Here is a 20,029-nt window from a genome sequence, read left to right as displayed (position 1 = left end):
AGAACAATAGATTTTAGCAACTTGCTTGTTGCAGCCTTATAACTGCTGTGGCAGTGTCCTTAGCTTCATTTGAATTCCTCCCAGTTCCTGTACTGGAAGAGACCTTAAGCAGTTGACCCTTACCCACTGTGTCTGTGCTGCTTGTATCATCATTCAGTTGCTTCTCTTCAGTGGTGCAGAGTTGTTTTTTTTTAGACAAGAACTGTGCTTATGGTTGTGTTGTTCTCTGAGCAACCTCAGTTTCTGTTATCTCCTTTCTGAGCTGTATTTTATGACATATTTTTTTCTGAAGGAGCTATACATTTTAATGATAGACAATATTAAGAATTAATAAATGTAAGGGTTATAAATGTGTCTAATGACCAAGGTATTCAGTTGTAATTTATAATATCTAAACACTGAAATACAAGAAAAGTGGTTTTTTTTTGAGGATGGTAGCATATTCAGAGAGTAAAGAGGAAGGAAGAGGAGGGGCAGCAAAGAGGGAGAAGGGACTATGGATCCTGCAAAGAATCAGGCAGTCATAAACATTATCAGATCTAGAATGACATGGCAGCATATTACATGCATACTGTCCCCCTACAGGAGCAAAATGTATTATAGGATGTCAAAAACAAGGGTAAAGTTTCTAAAAGTCTCACTAGTTTTGTGATCTAACATAATAACAGCAAAAATTTCGAAGTTCACAGGGAGGACTAAACTCTTCATTATTGTAAATAATTGTAAATAGCTGGAAATGTTGGGCTGAGTAAATGTCTTTTAGATTCATTCTTTGCCAACACCAAATAAACTCTCTTTCCTGTGGGTTTTTCTTTTAGTTGGTTGTTTTTTGGGGGGCTTTTTTTGTGCGTGTTGTTTTGTTGGGGTTTTTTTAAGGGAGCACCTGGGCATTCTTGGAACATGCTTTATGTATTTAAAATCACAATACTGCAGTGATATTAATATTATACATATGCATGTCTAAAGCTTGGAAAAAACCCCCCCCAAGAGCAAGTGATATTAACACTGGGTATCACCTACAGAAATATTGGGAAGGCTCTGTGTCTCCATTTTTCTGTTTATGGGAGGGCAGAAATTCTCAAGCCTTCTACTGTAATTAAATCCCAGGCATTAAGAGAATGGTGGTTCTTTTAAAAGTAATAATATGCTGCCTCAGCCTCTTATAAAGGTGCAGGTGCAGTTTCTCTATGTGGATTAATGCCCTGTAAGCCATTCACACCGTGTTTAACATCTGTATTTGTACTGTTTGGGAACAGATTCTATATAGACCCTGAAAAAGAACTGAAATAGCTTGCAACAGGTGCTGTGGGATGCCAGTATTTTAGCATCCTGGCAGGATCCCTTTTAAAGGAAAAGACTACATAGTACCATTTAGGCCAGTCTTAGACATCTTTTCACTTGTCAAAATGCTTTGTACACAGCAGGGCTTGATCAGCTCCTTCCCCACTGGGTGACTGCTGCCCTTGTAACCTGGAAAATGCGGACGTGTCCTGAGGGAGAAGAGCTACCCAAGGATTCATTTTCTCTAAAGTGTGATCTGAAACTGGTAATGGCTAGAGGTAGAGCAGCACACAAAATCAAACCAAATTTCTATCTGCAGTTTAATGGGCTGAGGGGAGGAAGTTATGATTATGAAAGTAGAGTGATCCCCTAAGTGGAAAGGCTTGTGAGGCTGCACAAGTCTGAACACACATGCAGTGCAGACGGTCTCCAGCATACAAGGAAGCTTGGTCACATTGCTAGTCTTGGGTTACATCCCTGCACTGAGATTTTGGATAGTGGAAATGGAGTGCTGAAATGAAGTTCTGCTTCCTGCAAAGGTTCTAGGAGAAGAGGAAAAAGAAGATTGTTAAAGCTGAACCAATCCTTATGGTTTGGCAAAAAGATTACTTCATAGTTTCACAGCTACTTCTGCAGCTTTCTCTTCCTCTCTGACCCAGTCACGGGACTCCAAAGTTGGGAATGACCTAGATCGATGGATGATGGAGCTTCCCAGATGTCCAGGCAGCCTCATGTACACAAAATCTCATAGATAATATACTAGCAGATGAATCTGCTATAACTTTACAAGGTAAATTACTGTGGGTTTTTTACCCCAGTTTCCCTGTCTAATTCCCTGGAATAATTTGGATTTTGTTCCCTGGAATAATTCATTTTTTAAATTAAACTTGTCTGGGGCTTCTTCTGTTCTGCTGGTCAAATATTAAAGAATTTCTAAATATTGGCCCTAAAGTGGGTAGAGTTCTCCATTTGAAATTCATGGCATAAGATGTTCAGAATTTCTGGGAGTGAGCAGCTGAGTTGAAGCAATAAAGGCTGTGAGAACATCTGTGTTATGAAAAACAGCACCTTACTGGGAAACTAAGCAGTGTTTCACTCAAGATTTTATCTATAATCTATAGGTTTTCTGGGCTTGGGTTTGTTTGGTTTGGGCTATATTTTTTTGTTCTGTTACTTTGATACATGTTGTCCAAGTGTCAATGTAGTCATGGCTTGAAAAAGTTGCAAAAAATGTTGACTGAGTGGCAATCTTTTCATCTTCTGTAATAAATGGTCTCCAGCTTTACTTTCAACAAGTAAAGGAGGTATTTAGTAGTTCAAGATAAAAATTGTTAAGAAACTTTTTTTAATTTGCCAGTTCATATTAATTTTGACTTGACACATTACTTTTTCATCTGTGAGCAAAGCAAAAAAAAATGGTTTTGGTCTGTTGGAGTTTCTTTGTGTTTTGTTATCATTCCTTTCCTCCAGCTGCTCCCCTTGGAGCTTGGAGAGTCCAAGATACCAGAAGATTTGTGGAAAATACTCTGGTATCTTGTTGTTGTCTAATAACGTGTGTGTTGGTTTAGAATCTCTTTCAATAATACGTATTTTATGTTTGGCTGAGCTTCTTTATCCTTCTTCATATAAAGGTTGTTACCTTTTTTTATCTGCAAGTGCTCATCTACTGCAGGCTTAATGCAAAGCTGATTGTAACCCTACTGCATCTTGCCATGAATAGATCATTGATACTCAACTAGGTGGAAATAATTTTCTATAGCAAAGCAGAAGAATTTAAAGTCATATAACACTAACCTATGGTAATTTACTGGGATTAACAGATTAAAGTGATTGATTGTGAAATGACTGTGGTGTAGCATACACAAGAGAGAGGAGGAAAATTTTGCATGATTATTAAATTTGTCTATTTTCACTGCATGCATAAGAACTTTGTTTGTATGTGCATAACATATGCAGTCCGGCACACGGTAACCTGTGTGTGTAAAAACACATACAGTGTTTATGTGACACTCGCACACATTTGACAGCTTTGAGACTGCAGATGGATTTTTGAAGTTACGATTTTGTCTTTTTTTCAGATTTCAGTTAGCTTGTTACTTTCTCAGAAGGAAAAAAGTATCCTTTTAACTCGTGTTGTGGTGATTGAGTTAGTCTGAAGTTCAATCAGTTGAATCAACCGGAAAAGCATTTGGTTATGTCTAAGCTCACATGGTTGATGCCGACTATATAATTTTACTCTACTGGCAGATAAACTTAGGCAGTGTTGTTTTGTCTTTGTACAAATGGTAGTCTTCCATTGCTTTCTGGTGTAGACCTTCTAGTAAATAATTTGCAATTTATTAGGAAAACAATGACAATGTGTATAATTAGCTATTCTCTTTTGTTACCTCTATTTGATTACTTTCCTGCTATCACATGCAATATGAAACCATCTATTATGAGGTGCAGAATATGTAAATATCTAACTTTACAAGAGAAACTGGAGACTGGTCCTTTTTCTAAAGAGGTGGAAAATAAAAGAATAATTGTTAACCACATCCTTTCATTTTCTTGAAAACATCAATTACATTTACAAATCCCAGAAACACAAGCCCACCAGTGGAACAGAAATAACTCCTTTCAATATGCTTAAAAAAAACCTAATCACATCTAACAGCTGAAGTTTATTTACAACTGTAATTTGAAACATTAATTATGATAATGTGCTGACTTCTTTTGTAACATGGTTCTCAAAAGCCTGGCAGTTCTCTTTTGGTCTTGATGAAACATGTTTTCTGATTTGGAGAATTTTTCTACCTTTCTGTCTTGTTTTGTTTTTTGTTTTTTAAAAATATACCCAGAAGGGTACATTCTTTTTCTCCTCTGTTTGTTAACTATTTTCCTCACCTTCCCCATGATTATGTGTTTTTTTTCCCCCTTCCTGGTTGTTAATTCAAGAGATGGATTTTAGTACTTACACTGACTCTTAGTGCTATTGACAACTGAATGTAATGCTTTGTATTTTGGACACAGCAAACAGTGGCAGGTAGGCTTTACTATACTACATTTCAGCAGCATCAGAGCAGGAAGAAAACTGCTTATATTTTTGTCTTGTCATGAGACTATGGCTTTAGAGGGTGCCTTCTTGATATAAATATGTATTTGGCTTTACGAAATCAGTTATTAAATTATTTTTGAAAGGGCTTGGTTACTGCTATGCTAGCTTATTTAGTTGGGAGCGAAGAGAATCTGTGTGAGGAAATACTTTTAATGGCTTGGTTTTCAGTTGTGAAAAATAAGTCAAGTTGTCAAGATACCTGGCTTTGCTCCGAAAGCCTTTAAAGAAAATGACAAAAGAGCTCTTTTTAATTTTTTTTGTTGTTGTTTTGTTTTTCAAGTTGTGTTTTACTGTGTGACAGGGAGATTAGCCAAAAAAATGGAATTTTTATTAGGACATGAAAAGGTCTCTAATGACCCTTGAAAGTGGACAAAAGGGTAGCACAATAAGTGACAGAACTCTAACGAGGGTGGAGGGCATTCCAGGAAAAAAAGAAATTAAATCCTTTAATTTTTTTCAGCTTGCCATTTTCTGACAGCTTATCAAGTGGTTGGGACTTGTTTGTTTTGGCATGCGGTTCATTCATTGTAGGCTGCCGGTACTTTGTTCTTCTTTGTGGTTTCCAAAACCTGATTGTGTTTATCCTAGACTGTGGGAAAAGTGTATATTCCTGTTTCCTGTATAAAAGTAAACGTCAGATTTTGTATGAAATTTTTTTTCCCATATTTTCCATTCCATTAATCATTATTGTTGAAATATGTCAGGCTTTGGCACATCATCCTTTGTTTTTATATGATTGTACAGATTGCAATGTCAGTGTGTGACCTGTAAAGTTGAAAAATAAGCATGCTTGGGCTGTAGTAATTATTAACTTCATAAAGTGTAGCTGAGGAATATGCAAAATTAATGAAAAGGGACCAGGATTTATTTTATTTCTGTTAAGATTGTTTTGGGGGCTATCTAGCTATTGTTGTATAGCACATCTTCAGTCTAGAGGAGACAAGACTAAGTATGTATGTGTAGGTGGCTGTAAAAAGAAGGGAATAATCTATTTTCTATCTGCGATGAAAAAGGAGAATTCATGTGCTGCAATTGCAGTATGGTTATTTTAGTCACATATTAGGAAAAATCTTTCTATGAATAAGGATGCTGAACACTGGGATAAATTGCTTAGGGAGACTGTGCAATCTCTGCTATGGAAAGATTTTAAGAATAGATTAGACACATTGTTTGGGAGTAACACAGGTACATTTTGATTCTGCTGGGGAATATGACGAGAAGATCTCTCAAGATTATTTGCAGCCCTGTTCCTGTGATTCATTGTCTTTGAAATGTTGAAGCTCTCTGTGCAGCTCTTTGTATGCAGTTTATACTCACATTCTCAAGTCAGTGCTTCTGTACTTGTGTGGACGCCTGGCATCATGTAAATATTAGGGCTGCGTTCCCTGACTGGGGCCCTGATTATGGGTCTGTATGTGCCATAACTAAACAGGAGAAAGAAAAAGGGAGAAAAAAAACTTTTCACGTTGAAGGAGATGATGATTCACAAGAAGAAAGGATCCTTTACGCATTTTGCATATTTAGATTACAGATAATACTGTGTTAAATCAATAACATATTTTCTTTTGTGTTATCTGGTGGCTTACTGACAATGTAATATTTGAAGACTGTTTAATAACTTCAATCAACTCCTGAATCACAGTAGGTGACCAGACATTTCATAAGGTCATTTTTTTTCACCCTGTTTTCAAAGTAGCATCATTGGAGGCTTGCATTTTAAAAAGAGATTATAATGTCTCTCATTAGGAGAGAATGAAGTTTAATACTGCATGTGAGTAACAGGAATACAGAATCACAGACACTTAGAGGTGGCAGAAACCTCATTATTCATGACATTCATCTTTCTGCAAGCCCAAGGTTGTTCTGTGTTGTACTTGGCGATATATGTTTGCATTATTCTTCAAAAATAGATTTTATTGAATTGACTGAAAAAAACCCCAAAATATGAGCTGAAGTATGAACTAGACTTCTAATACTGGAGTTGCTGAAGGAAATTGTTTTATTTTATTTGTTTTATATATTAATTTGTGTACTGAATTGGTTTTGATTTGACACTGGAACAGGCTGCCCAGAGATGTTGTGGGGGCTCCATCCCTGGAGGTGTTCAAGGGCAGGTTGGATGGGGCTCTGAGCAGCCTGTTCTGGTGGAGGGTGTCCCTGCCCATGCAGGGAGGTTGGAACTCAATGATTTTTAAGGTCCCTTCCAACTCGAAAACATTCTGTGATTAAATTGAATGGTTTCAAATTCTGGAGATGCTTCTAATCAGTTTTTACCTCTGTTTTTTTCAGCGGCTTTCTCGGAATGCCTCTGGAGATACAAGCATTCAGTTTCTAGGCACAGTGGTAAGTGTATATAACTGTTCTCAAGAGTTATGTTGGTAGAATAATGTAAACAGAAAATAGGTAAATTGCACTGGTAGTACACTTTTATTTGTGAAAGTTAGTATTCTGTGTAAATATTCTGAGCTTAACAGTAGAATTTAGGCAAATTTCTAAAGCCAACTTCCAAGGCACTGCGCACAGCGTCTGCATTCCACATTTGTTGATTCAAATCTGCCTCTGTTACTTTTACAAGAGTAACTGGTTGTAGACTTGTAAGCTCTTGGCATCATACTCACTCAACTTTCTGATCTCCCTTGCTTCACCGTACCACGTACCCTCACATCACACAAATGGGTCAGTAGCTGTCTTATGAAAGGACTATTTAATAATGCAAAGTGTTCTGTCCTTTTCTTACTCTAAGCAGATGTGAAAGCTCTGTAGTTCTCTCAGATTTTGTTTGCTGGAAAGAAGTTATCTTTAAAATTCCAATTAGATTTTATGCCATTAGACAGAATTTGCTCAATAAAATAGATATTTTTTCATCTGCTATTACCTGGAACAGTTATGTATAGTTTAGAAACTAAAGGTTTGTGTTAGGTGATGAATGCTTATAAATATATGTGATTGAAGCAGCTTCCAATTCCATGATTTGCATGATAAAATGCAATGCTTGAATTTTTCCAAGTTCCTCACGCACTGAAAAATAGTTCTGAAAATAAAATAGAATCAAAGTATCCTCTAAAGTAAGTTGTCCTGATTGCTGCCAACAGGTTACCCTGTAGTGACATTAACTAGCAAAAAGCCTAGGAATGGAACATTCCCTTTAGGATTTAGTCCTGACATTTCTGTGTTCTGTATGTTTTGGACAAAAAAGTTTGCATATGATAATGCTTTCATTCTACTTGCTTGCAATTAGTTATTCTACAAGTCCTATGAAGCCATTTTTTGGGAGGTATAACACAGAGTAAACTTACCAACAATAAATGCAGGTTTGCATGTTGGTTGTGAGATATGAGAAATGCCCCTAATGTTTTTTTTGCTTCTGTAAATGTATCTCTATATATGCTTATGCATTTGTTTGTCTTACTCAATATCAAGCAGAGTGGCTGTCACAAACAAGATTTAAAATGTAAGTTGTGTTCTTCATTGTTGTATTTGTAATGATGCTTCAGCTCTGGAGTTGCATCCTGCATATGTGAGATTCCTTGTAGCTGACTGATCTGGTAGTCTTCGTGTGAGGAGGAAACTACTCCAAGTAGATAAGATATACATAAATGCAACTTGATAAGATCATACTGAAAATATTTTAATTGATCCCCAGTAAATGGGTGCTGTAGCAGAAAAAATCTTGATTGTGTATTTAGTGATGTTAAAAATTAAATAGTCAAGTTGTATATGAAAACATTTTGTCGTCTTATGTTAGAAGTGCCCTGGAGTTTCAGAGAGTAGAACAAAAGATTGTGTACAGTATTGGTGTGCTTTTAGCTTGGAGAAATTGCTGATGAAACAGCTAATGGATTGTAATAATCTTACTGACAAGCTCATGTGTGTTTATTAGATCCTAATTATTTTGAGAAATCAAGTATATGATTACAACTAAAATTCTCAGGAGGACTAAACCAAAAGGCCTGTAATACTTTCTTATTTAATATAAATTATGCATGTCTTGCTGATCGAGCCCAGAGAGAGAACTTCAGCAAGCAGGATAGAGAAGCAGTAATGAAATCTGCTTCTCAGGTTTTACTCTGATACCAGTTTTCCCACAGAATCCAAGCCAGAGTGTACACCTCTGTTCCTATCAGTTCCTCTAGCCTACTGTCTTCCTTTTCCCCATGTCTTTTTCTTTATTTAATTTGCTCTTTTAACATTCTTGCACTCTTTTGATTTAAACTTAGTACCCTTGGCTCAGGTAATGGGGGAGAAGGGAAGGGGGAGGGGAGATTATGGCTTTTCCTTACAATGATATCCTTACAAATTACATGTGTAGATACACTGTATGTGTGTACCTGCCTGTGTGTGTGTCTACGTATACACAAATGTAAGAGTTGAAATAAAGAAATTAGTATCTTCCTAATGAAAGTCCTAGAAACAAATGTTGGGCTCACCATTATATACCTCTTACTAAACCTTTGCTAATACAGAAGTGCAGTGAAGATAGAAAGTATTGAAAAGGAATGTTTAGCAGCAAAGAACTCTCGGTTGCTCATTATTGTTATAATGTATTGTTATCAACATAATAAGCAGCTTGTGAAATTATTGCTCTGCTCTTTTATTTTTTGTAATAGAAAACATTTGAGCATTCTGTGTTACTTTTCACGGGCAAATTTTGATGACACTTCAATGGTGGCAGACAGTGTGATGCTACTAAGTGTACACACTGCTAACCTGTCCATCAGAACGTATTTTTAGAACCAGCTGATCAGGAGCACAGTTCTCTGCCTTGTCAGGAGGGCATCAGATTCGATAAATGGCTTCACTTGATTTTTTTGATGTTGGACAGTAGAAATAATTCTGCTGCTGGTTTCTGATAAAACACAGGCTCCTGCTTCAGGAAGCCAGTTGACACTCAGAGGAGAAGTGAAAGGTATGCTTCTCTGTTAGAAACATCCTTGCTGTCCCAGTTAGCTAGGTGAAGGACAGAGAAAGCTACTTTTCAGCAGGCAGACAGCAGTTTAATGTGAATTCTGCTGTATAATGTATGGTGAACATGCAGACAGTGGGACAAATGTTTCTGTTACTGTAGCAGCATATTTCTGTTTTAGAGGAGAATAGGAAAAATCAGGTTATTTTCCCCAGTGAAATCATACCTATGAGTGCACACTCTTAGCATAATTTGGGGGGTCTGCATAGATTTGTAATAATATTTTTGTTTGTATCTAATCATGGGTGGAAATTCTTTGCTACTCGAGCATTTATTTTCAAATTGTAGTGGCATTAAGTAAATTGCTTTTTCTCAATTGTTTTTTGGTAGAGGGTTATGAGTCTCATCTGATACAGGGCTTGTGCTGTTGAAGGATGTACAAGGATGTTTCTGCCCAAGCAACAAGCAGCTTTTATATAATTTCAGCTGTAAGAAATGGTTGGTGAATAAGAAGCTACACTGACTTGATTTAATTTTCTTTTGATCCTAATTAAATTATTTCAGAACAGATCATCAGATCATGGATTATTGCTGTAATTGAGACTTTACATTAATTTTAACTCATTGTTACTCTCTGGTGGTCATGACTAGATACCAGGTGCTGATGGAGTCCTGCTATTCTGCCACTTTAAGCTAGAATTATTCAGTGTATTTATTAACAGCTTTACCGTAACACCAGAAGATCCTACTGTGCTATATATTGTATGAAGAAAAAGGAATCAAGATAACCCATGCTTCAGATTAATGTCCAAAACCATGCCCAAAGTACCATGTGGTACATCCTCTGTGGGATGTCTCTTGTGTGTAGGTAGCTCACAGAAGTAGGTTTGTAACAAAACACAGAGATCTATAGAGAAATATTAAGCTCTGAAGTTTCTGCTTCAGCTTCTGCTGTGCAAAAGCCTATATGTTTGAGCAGTCTTTTCCAAGGACCAAAGTCCACCCTTCATTCCCCTCTTCTAATTAAGTCTCCTGTTTCTGTCAGGTCTCTTGTCTTTTTCATTACAGCTTCTGTTCTCTTACTTAAAGGGAATTTTTTTTGCTGGCCTGCTGATGGCCCCAGTTATTTGCTGGTTATTTACACCTCTGTCAGCTGGACTTCAGCAATGAAATAGCTCTGGGCACACAGCCTTTAACACTAAGAAAGCTTGAATTGTACAGAGAAGTGCAGATTATTGTGGAAGCTCTGAACTTATTCTAGACTGTGTGTAATGGCCTCTATGTAGGATTTAAAATAAAGAAATACTGTCTGTCTTCTCAGATAGTGAGTGGCCGGGCATCCATAATGTCATTGTCAGCTTTGAGCTGCAGGCCATGCTTGACAGCCATGCTCTGCTGGCCCAGTGGAACACTTTCCTCAGAAGAGACAGTCCCAGCCACAGTGGAAAATGTTACTGTCCTCTGCTCATCATTCCTGCCATTTCTTTCATCTTCTGTTCTCTTAATGTCAGAGCGACAATGTAGAGAAATATAGTTACTTCCTTACTCTGGGGAAGAAAAGGACAGATGTGACAGATGCTAGTCATGTTGCTCAGCATCTTGCTTTGCAGTGTTTCTTTCAGTGGTGAACACGATGTACGAGCAGATGTGAAACGGTGCGGAATTGCTCAGGCCTAGGAATCGAGCTATCTATAGGTGCTTCTGAGATTCCTAGTACTGTTTTCTTGGTTCAGCCTTCCCACAGGAAATTTTCCCATTTCTTCAGTTTCTTCCCCCGTGGAAGAATGTGGCTTTTTGCAGCATCTGACTTACAAAACATACGTAGTTTTGATGTGGAGTCTTACACTGCCGTGTTGTTATCATTAACCTGTTAATGCTGCACTTGCTGTTCTTCAGCCTTTTTGCCGACACATTTTAAGTCTGAACCAACACTGCAAACTCCAGGTTGAGAACACTGGATTTAGGAAAACTAGTTTCTGTCAAGCCCTGTCCGTGCTTTTTAGCATAGTTGACTTACATTCTGGTACAGTTGTGATCACTCAATGGTAATGACATTTTGGTTGTTCTTTAGATACTTCCAGATAGGCTGGCAAAAAAGTGTTTCATGCACAATCAGGGTTATTAGTCATTTATGTTGTTAAGTAATTTGGTCAGAAATTGAGAGTTTTACAGAAGAGCTGTTCCTCAAATTTTTTTGCCTTTGCTTCCTGGCTTATTGCATATTCATCATTTATGTATCTAAGGTAACCCTAGGAGCTACAGGTCGGTATACTAACTTTACTTCTCACTGCTAATTCCCCTTCCTGCTCCCTCCTGCCATGACTTGTCTGCTTTTACTGCAACAGCAGATTTCCAACTTTCTGTCCCATTGCTGAGGCTTCCAAATTGTCCTGAAACTTTACAGTCTGTATATAATCTCATCAGCTTCTAGACAGCTTCGTCATTTTTTCTTTCTCACAGAATCCTAGGGGTTGGAAGGGACCTGGAAAGATCATCTAGTCCAACCCCCCTGCCAGAGCAGGATCACCCAGAGCACATCACACAGGAACGTGTCCAGGCGGGGTTTGAATGTCTCCAGCGAAGGAGACTCCACAGCCTCTCTGGGCAGCCTGTTCCAGTGCTCTGTCACTCTCACAGTAGAGAAGTTTTTTCTGATGTTTACGTGGAACCTCCTATGCTCCAGTTTGCCCCCATTGCCCCTTGTCCTGTCACTGGATGTCACTGAAGAGAGGCTGTCCTCCTTGCATTGTTACAAAGACCAATTAAATAACAATAAAGATGGAAGCTTTGACAATGTGAGTCTGATTTAGTTCACAATGACAAATGTTTAACAATCTCCTTTCACCCTTACAAATCATGGCAGTTCTTACCAGGTTTCCTTTCTTTCTGCTTTTCTTTCTGTATGTGACACCTCTGAAACTAGATACTGAGGATTTATGCAGACTTTCAAACACTGGTTGAAAACCCACAGAGGTTACAAAGGTTGTATTATTGGAATATGTAGGGTATTAACCACAAGAAAATGAATATAGTACAGTAAGTATTTATGTTGCAAACTAATGTCTTTTTTAATTTTTTTTTTTTTTTTTTTTTTTTTTTTACTCTTCCTTTTCACAAGCCTTAGGATTAGGATCCTTGCTGATCTAAAGGGAATTCTGCTGTTGTGTAGAGATTTTCTTTTCATCCAGCTTCAGTGGCACTGTGAACCACAGCACTTCTAGTAGCAGAGCTGCCATCAGCAGCATTTCAGTAGTGCAGAAGGTGTCACTAGATAAAAAACAAGCAGTTACTTCTGGAAGCATTGATTTCAGCAAGTCTCTTTTGAACATGGATGGTGAGAATCCTGAGAGTGGCTACAAACTGCTGCAGTATTCTGCAGGAAGTGGGTAATTTGTGCAGCAAGGATTTAACTTGTGAAAGTAGTGATACTTGGAGCATAATTAGGACTGGGCAGTGAGAATTATTCCAGCTCACATGGTGTGGATGCTTGGGTGCAGTCACACAGCTACAATGGCTGTTCTCATTTAAATTCTGCTGTATGTTAGTATGTTTTAAGTAGAAAGCATAGTGAGAATATCAAAGCTGTCCATTGGTGACAAACTCTTGAAAGCACCCAAGAAATTTAGAAATACTGCTGTTACCAGAAGCTATGTCCTAAAATCACTTAAATTATTTTGGGAATCTTGCTCTGGATTCCTTTGGAAAGAGAGAAAAGCTAGCACTTGAAGTTCTTTCTGCATTTTTCTTCCGTGACTTAAAAGACACCAGAAGTGCCGTAAGTTCCTGCAGAACAGCTTTGTGTAGTCTTTGCCTGAGATCTCCTTGATTGAAACATGGTGGTGCCAAGGTGAAGCTGGAGCTGTGTATGTGCTTCTTGGATGGCCTGTGTGAACATGTTGGTTGGCCAACAGGTGGCTGCCAAATTACCTTTCCCTCAGCTGGAGCGTGTATTTAAGTTTCTAGTTTCCTTACACAGCCAGTGTTCTTCAGAAGATTTGTGGAAACACAGTTATGTTTTCCTACAACATTTTTAGGTAGTTGGACTTACCTACCTTTTCTTCAGATTTGGTTTGAATTAATCAGCAGGTTAAAATAGTGTATGTGGGTGAAAATGAGATAATGAGATGGAATGAGTTGGGGATGGGGACTGAGAGGCAGAAATCTGGATAACAGGTCTTGCTTTCTTCCAAAACCAGACTGGAAACTAAATGCTGGATTCTGTACTAGATGCTACATGTTTTGCATTTATTTTTAATCTTTAATCTTGGCCTTTTCTTCTGTTTTCAATTAAAGTTTTAATTTGCAGAGAAAATCAAACAGGTTAGAATTCCTATTAATGTGCTTAATGTTTGTGGATTCTGTAGTGCATGTGCTCTCTGTAGTGTAGTAGTCTTTGCTTGTAATAAATTATTCCTCTTATCCTTTGGAAATAAACAAATGGAAGAATAAGGTTTTGTGATTTTTCAAATTTCATTTGACAAGCTTTTTATTCAGCTCATTAGTTCTTGAAAGACAAGGACTGAACTTGGTTGAACTGTTACTTCTTGAAACACAAGCGGACAGGTTACCTAAGTGTAAATCAAGTGATTTCCTTTCGTAGACTAAGATTTACCAACATGGAAATAAATTATTAGTAGTTTTTTTTAGCCAAAGTCTTGTGTTCTTTTTTGGAGTTTTTTTTTTTAACTGTATTAAGTCTTACATCATAGTGAAGATCTAGTTTTTTATTCTGAAGAGGATGTCTACTGCCAAGTAATAAATGCATGTGTAGCCCGTGTTTTTAAACAGCTTTTTGATGGCTGCTATTTTGGCATATACCCAGGAACTGTTTAGGAGGTATTAATTTATATGGCTTTGAAGCTTAACCAGGGATCTTAATGAAACAAAGGCATGATGAAGTTGGTAAAGCTAATTTCAGTCTCTGAATGTAAATTTTAAGTGAAGTTTTTATTGGTAATAAATATACTTTGCTTCTCATTAGTCTCCTAGGCTTCAGTGGTAATATCAGTAAAATAAACATGTTTTACAAAGATTTAACATTAAAAATGCTATTAATATGACCCTTGGTACACCAGCACAATTAGATTTCAAAGTGAGCATTTAGGATGTAACAGCGATTAATGACAACCATCGAAAACAATTTTGAACTCCATCAGTTTAACTCAGGAGGGTAAACTTAATATGATAATTTATCTAGTTGAATTGTATCAGCTTAGCAGGAAAGTATGCAAATACGTGACCCTTACCTAGAATCTAAATGGATGCTGTGCTGATAGACTTATCAGTTCCATTAAAAAACTTTAGGGAACTTTGGAATTTCAGCAATTGTTCCCTTGGAGGCTGAAAACCAAACCTGATCTCATACTGGGACCATTCTGGTCTGCATATTTCCATAATTTGCCTTTGCTACTAATATGACAGCAAGACGCAAATAACTGTTTCTAATAATATAAAATGGAGTTGTGGAGGACAGCATTTTAATGTAGTAAAAGACCTCCCTGTGGGGTTGTTATTGCCACTATAGAACAGCAGTTACACAGTTGCAACAATAGTCTCTTAATTGATTCGTTTAATTAGCAAGAGATGAAGCTTGTGCTGCATCTTGTCATCTGTTATCATGGGGGTGGCTACAGAGAGAATCTTTGCATTTGTCACTCTTTATGGTTGGGTTTAAGTAGAGTAAAAGGAAACTTCCAAATCTATTTCAGCTCTGGAGCGTGAGCATTGGGCAGCCGGTAGCCCCCCAACAGTTCCTCAGGGTGTTTTCTGGGCGAGCTTCCATGCAGGTTTTCAGTGTGTGGACATGGCTGGTTTAAGAATCAGCATAGGCTCTGGAGTAGAATTTATGACAAAACATGGTTTTACTGGCAGAAAATCTTAATCCAGCTATGCCAGACTTTTCTAACCTAAATATGCAAATCTAAGTATTACAGGAATGGTGGATTATTTGGGGCATCACTACTGTAATAGTTGACTAGATTTACGTGGAAGAAACAGGGACAGATTAGTGAAACCAGCCATCTGCCTTGATTGCTTTTTCATGGCATTTTGTTTCCAGACTAGATAAACAATGAGTTACATGGGCACACGGTCCATGGTAGGAAGCATGTGTAAAAGAGGGACTTTCTTTGTGGTTGGTTTTCCCCAGAGCAGTTACAAATATAGATACAGTGCTGTGCTTGCTTCTGGAAGATGAAGTAATTTTTCACTCAGATGTATTTCATGTAAATTTTAAGATTATGTAAACAAATGTATTTTAAAGGCATATAAATATACCGGGAGCTTCAGTTTAATTTTTCTCCTCTCCTTGGCTTAGTTTTGTCTTCTGTTCAAGGTTATCCTTCCTTATGGAAGGAAATATTTCTAGAAGAGGACAAACTTCTTGTTAAATGCTAATTAAGAAAATGAAGGTTACATTGGCATACTTCCATTGTCATAGCACTGACCTAAAATAAGAGATCTCTTTCTAATCTGAAATAAATTAGACTGAGGGGGATGCAAGAAATTCTGTGCATATGAAACACTATTTTTTTTTACTGCTCTGTTTTTGAAATGACTGTGCTTTGGGGTTTTTTTTGTCTGTTTGTTTTTGTTTCTCTGCTTGTGTGCTCTAGCATAGGACATGGTGATCAAATTGTGGAGTAGGACGGTGCTGCCAATCTGTGTAGCAAAGGCACAACATGCTGTTGGAGAAGGCATCTTTTTAGGACAGTTTAAATAAAGATTTAGGCCACTTATCATTAAAGATCCCATGGTAATTTCCACAAGGTTCTGAGATCACTTCATGTTCTGAAGTCTTGACCAAAGTCCACTTTGTGTGATTACCTTCTGTCTGCACAAATCCCTAATGCAATTTTAGATGTGTTTGGTGTTTTTCACTTCCTGTCCTCCATAGTGAAAATACTGCCACACACACCTCATAATTGCTGTGGGTTGTATCCTAAATTCAAAGGAGATATAAAGAGATTAAATAAAGAGATTCCTGTAAATTGCTTTAGTAAATTTTGTTTTCCCATTGTTAAAGCATCGGAACACGTGACAAAAGATGAGTAAACAATAGGATATGTAATTAAATTCACAAACCGATGAAATATCTCTAAATTGTTTGACTGCCCTGTTTCATTGCATTTTGGCTCTCTATGAGCTAAATTTTCTCTACTGCTAGAAGCATCACATTGCTGAGGGAAAGGCCAAATCTCAGGCCATGCCAGAGGTCAAACTTAACACACTGCATGGTGCTTTGAAGCAGGTAGGAAGCCAGCGTGGGGCTCCAAGTGCTGTCATCATGCTCTCAGTTGGCTTTTGCTTGTGTTTCGCAGGTTTTTGTTCCCACAACTGAAACCCTTGCCTGTGCATTTGTCTCTTAACTAAAACTGGTTTCAGCTTCTCTTTACAGATGCCTTTAACAGATTCCAGAATGTGCTCAACCATTCTGTCTTTAAAATAGACCCCATCTTATGATAGGATTTATTGCCTTACACACAAAGTTCAATCCTCCTGTCTTACTCACCGAAGCCTTTTATTACTTTGTTGTATGCCATGTCATATCTTCTTTTTCCTGAGATTTCTTCTTTTTTTTTTTTTTTCTAGGCATCCTTTTTTCTGCCATATTTATCTTCTACATCTTTTTCCAGATTGCTTCTCTTGTGCATTTTATGTGTCAAGTTGGTGGGGTTTTTTGGCATACTTGTTTTTTTTGCTGACGATATGTGGGTGAAGAAGAAAGGTATTACTCTTAATCCGACATTAACACTCGTGTTGTTCCATAAGTAGCATTTAGGAGAAGCATGAGGATAAGAATAAAACAGAAAAATTGCTATCCATCAGCAGTCATGCAGCTGCTGGACTTAACATGTAAGTATTTCAGACAGGGAACACAAGGGACTCTTGTAAGACAAAAGCCTTTTCTTTGTTCCTCTTGTATATCTTATGGTATCTAGGTCTAGGTAATTAATTGCCTGTAAAATCTACTGCTAACCTTCGGTCAATATTTTGAGGCTTTGCAAATTTTTCCTGGTGCTCATTTAAGGTTCTGTGAAAATAACAGGGGAACTGATTTTACCAAGCAGGAACAGACAGTTAGTTTAACCTTTTATGAAACTAAAGTTTCACATAGATTCTCTTCTGTGTAAAATACATTGAAAATTACGTTAATGAAGTTTTAACAAGCATCTTGTGCATCCCTGCAGATCTGCAAGACAGCAACCCACATGGCTGCAAACATACATACTGGTACAGCCAGGCATCTTCATTTCCCTCATGCCATTTGATATTTATAGCCCTTGCCCATAGTAAGGCAAAGGAAGGTGAAGGGCAGAGCAGCTGCAGTAGGAAGTATCATGCTTGTGTGACCATCTCCTAAACACCAGTCTTGTGTCTTGGAGAGATGCCATGTTGGCAGGGTGCACAGGAAGTATTTGCATAGCAAATTGTGTTATGAGCAGCAGAACCACAACAAGGTTCTTCCTGCATCCGATGATAATTGTTTGATTGGGGGGAAGGAGCGAGAAAAGGGAGGTCAGGGCAATGCAGATGAAAAGAAAAAGCCCGAACTATTGTCAGGACAGTGAAAATGAAATGCTCCTTTGCCAAAGAGCCTCAGCATATATGACACAGCAACACTGATCAGAATGTGGGACTATTCCATCGAGGCCCAAAAGCCCTGGGAGTAGCAAAGCCGTGGTGATGGCCTGAGTTTCCACTGCTACCTTCTCTTCCCTACTTCAGAGTGATTTTTCTTCACGTGCCCTCAGAACCAACTCTCCCTTACTGCTTTCTTTGATGTCAGTCTTCATCTGAGGAAAAACAAAGATGTTTGAGTTTTAAAATACTTGTAAGTGTTCTTTTACAAGTCTCTGGGTGTTCCTTGTTTTTTTCTGAGGGTTTTGTGTTATTTTGTTTTTTTCTCACTAGGTTTATCTTTTAGGTATAAAAGAGCCGCAGGGAAGCCCTCCCTTAGCCTTGTAAGTTCCAAGCCCACTGTTAACATTTAACAAAAACTCAGCAAGCAGAACAACCCAATGTGGTTGCTGTACCAAAGCCAGATCTGGACACTACATCAAGAAGATCACAGCTACATCCTGAAAGGCATCTGTCCCACAGCCTGTTTTTAACACATTGACTTCGAAAAAAAAGTACGTGATAATGGAAAAATCCTTGTTTATGGCATCAAGTGGTGGCTTTTACAAGGCATAAACTGTACTCAAGTTTCCTGTAAAGCAGAAGATTCTTCTGAGAAGTTAGGAAGCATGCCAAGATGCAAGAGAGGCAATGAGTGTCTCCACCCTTAAAATGTTTCTCACCATGCCGCAGGCAACATGAAACCCCACAATATTACTGTTTCCTAATATCCAAATAGAAATGCAATGTTACATATGAAGTAACTGTACAAAACACACTGGTACTCTTGGAGACGCCAGAGAAGACTCTCAGAATATTTGAGGTTAGAAGGGGACCATCCCTCTCACCTGTGCAAAGTAGGAGCAGCTAGAGCAGACTGATCAGGGCTGTGTCCAGTTGATTTCTGAATATCTCTAAAGACTCCACAACTCCACATCTTGACAGTGTATTCAGTTATTCTGCAAATTCTTGTCTGTCCCTGAAGGCTTTACAGGGCAGTAACACAGAAGTAATATTATCAGTGGGGAAATGCAGGATAGGTAATTTTAAGTCTGCAGTAATGCTGAGTGTAAAAGGGAATAATAATCTTTACAAGAGCTTATATGACTGTATGGAGAAGTATGCAGTTGAGGAGTGGTCAGAAGCTCCATTTCTAATCCAAAAAAGACTGGATGTTTGTGGTTGAAACATAGGCATGTAGCAGAATGCTCTGATAGTGTTGAAAAGGTTGGAAGATCAAGAGAGCTCTGGCAGGTTGATGCTTCTTAATCTGTTGAAATACAGTGGGAAGGCAGTGATGGAAGCTGTAGAGAATGTTAAAAGAGATGAGCTGAGCTCTCAAACAGTCCACTATTAGTGCCCTGAAGGAATAAAGAATTTAGGAGAAACCTCCATAGGGTGCAAGGGAAACAATATGAGATGTAACATGGAGTCTGTATACAAAACAGAGGACTTCTCCCACCTTCCTGCCCAGTGAACACTTTATAACCATGTCACTATTCAGTGTTAAAAAGTAAATGCATGTTTTTTGTAGGTGTGTGTAAGTTTAATCACTTTTCTTTTGAATGGTGGATAAATTATTAGAGAGAGAAGAAGTGCATGGCTTCGAGAATCTTAGGTGCATGCCTCAGTAATGTGAGGGTTCACTGAGAATACAAGAAGAAAAACAGTATCAAAGCTGTCTGATAAACTTCCCTCAGTGATCTGAAGGGTCAGTGGTCTGTTCTTTGCTCCTTTACTGACAGAGTTTTCCTTTATTATTAGGATTATGATTGCTGGCTCGTTTCCATGCAGGTTTCCCTACATTGTTTTTTAATGGACTTCAGAAGAGGCTCTCCGTGTGGCAGACAGTGTCTTTCACCCTTCTCACTTTTATCTCTAATCCTAGAGCACTTGTGGAGAGGCATAAGGAATGAAAAGTCAGTGAGCTCCCAGGAATTCAGGAGGAGTTTTCACAAGCACATCACAATGCAACCCACTCTTGGAGGGTTCTGCTCACCGTCTCATCCACTGCTGAGACCATTGATGAGCAGGGGTGGGTTTTGGGCGAGAGACTTGACTTAATTGTATTGTTTTCAGGTGGGAAGGAGCTCCTCCAGCATTGTCCTAGTTCTGGAAGCATTTTTGAA

The 20,029-nt window shown here is 38.1% G+C and overlaps 1 protein-coding gene across 1 annotated transcript in view; it reads left to right on the top strand.

Annotated features, from left to right (window-relative positions):
- Positions 1-20,029, top strand: part of PCCA (propionyl CoA carboxylase, alpha polypeptide) — a 321,407-nt gene that overhangs the window by 256,253 nt on the left and 45,125 nt on the right. The window contains exon 21 of the mRNA XM_009997976.1: positions 6,668-6,721. Coding sequence (XP_009996278.1) covers positions 6,668-6,721 — 54 coding nt within the window. The remainder of the gene's footprint in view (positions 1-6,667; positions 6,722-20,029) is intronic.

Source organism: Chaetura pelagica, unplaced genomic scaffold (assembly GCF_000747805.2).
Source record: "Chaetura pelagica isolate M959 unplaced genomic scaffold, ChaPel_1.0 scaffold123, whole genome shotgun sequence".
Classification (NCBI taxonomy): Eukaryota; Metazoa; Chordata; class Aves; order Apodiformes; family Apodidae; genus Chaetura; species Chaetura pelagica.
The sequence above is the reverse complement of the archived record's forward strand: the minus strand, read 5'-3'. Positions and strand labels throughout refer to the sequence as shown.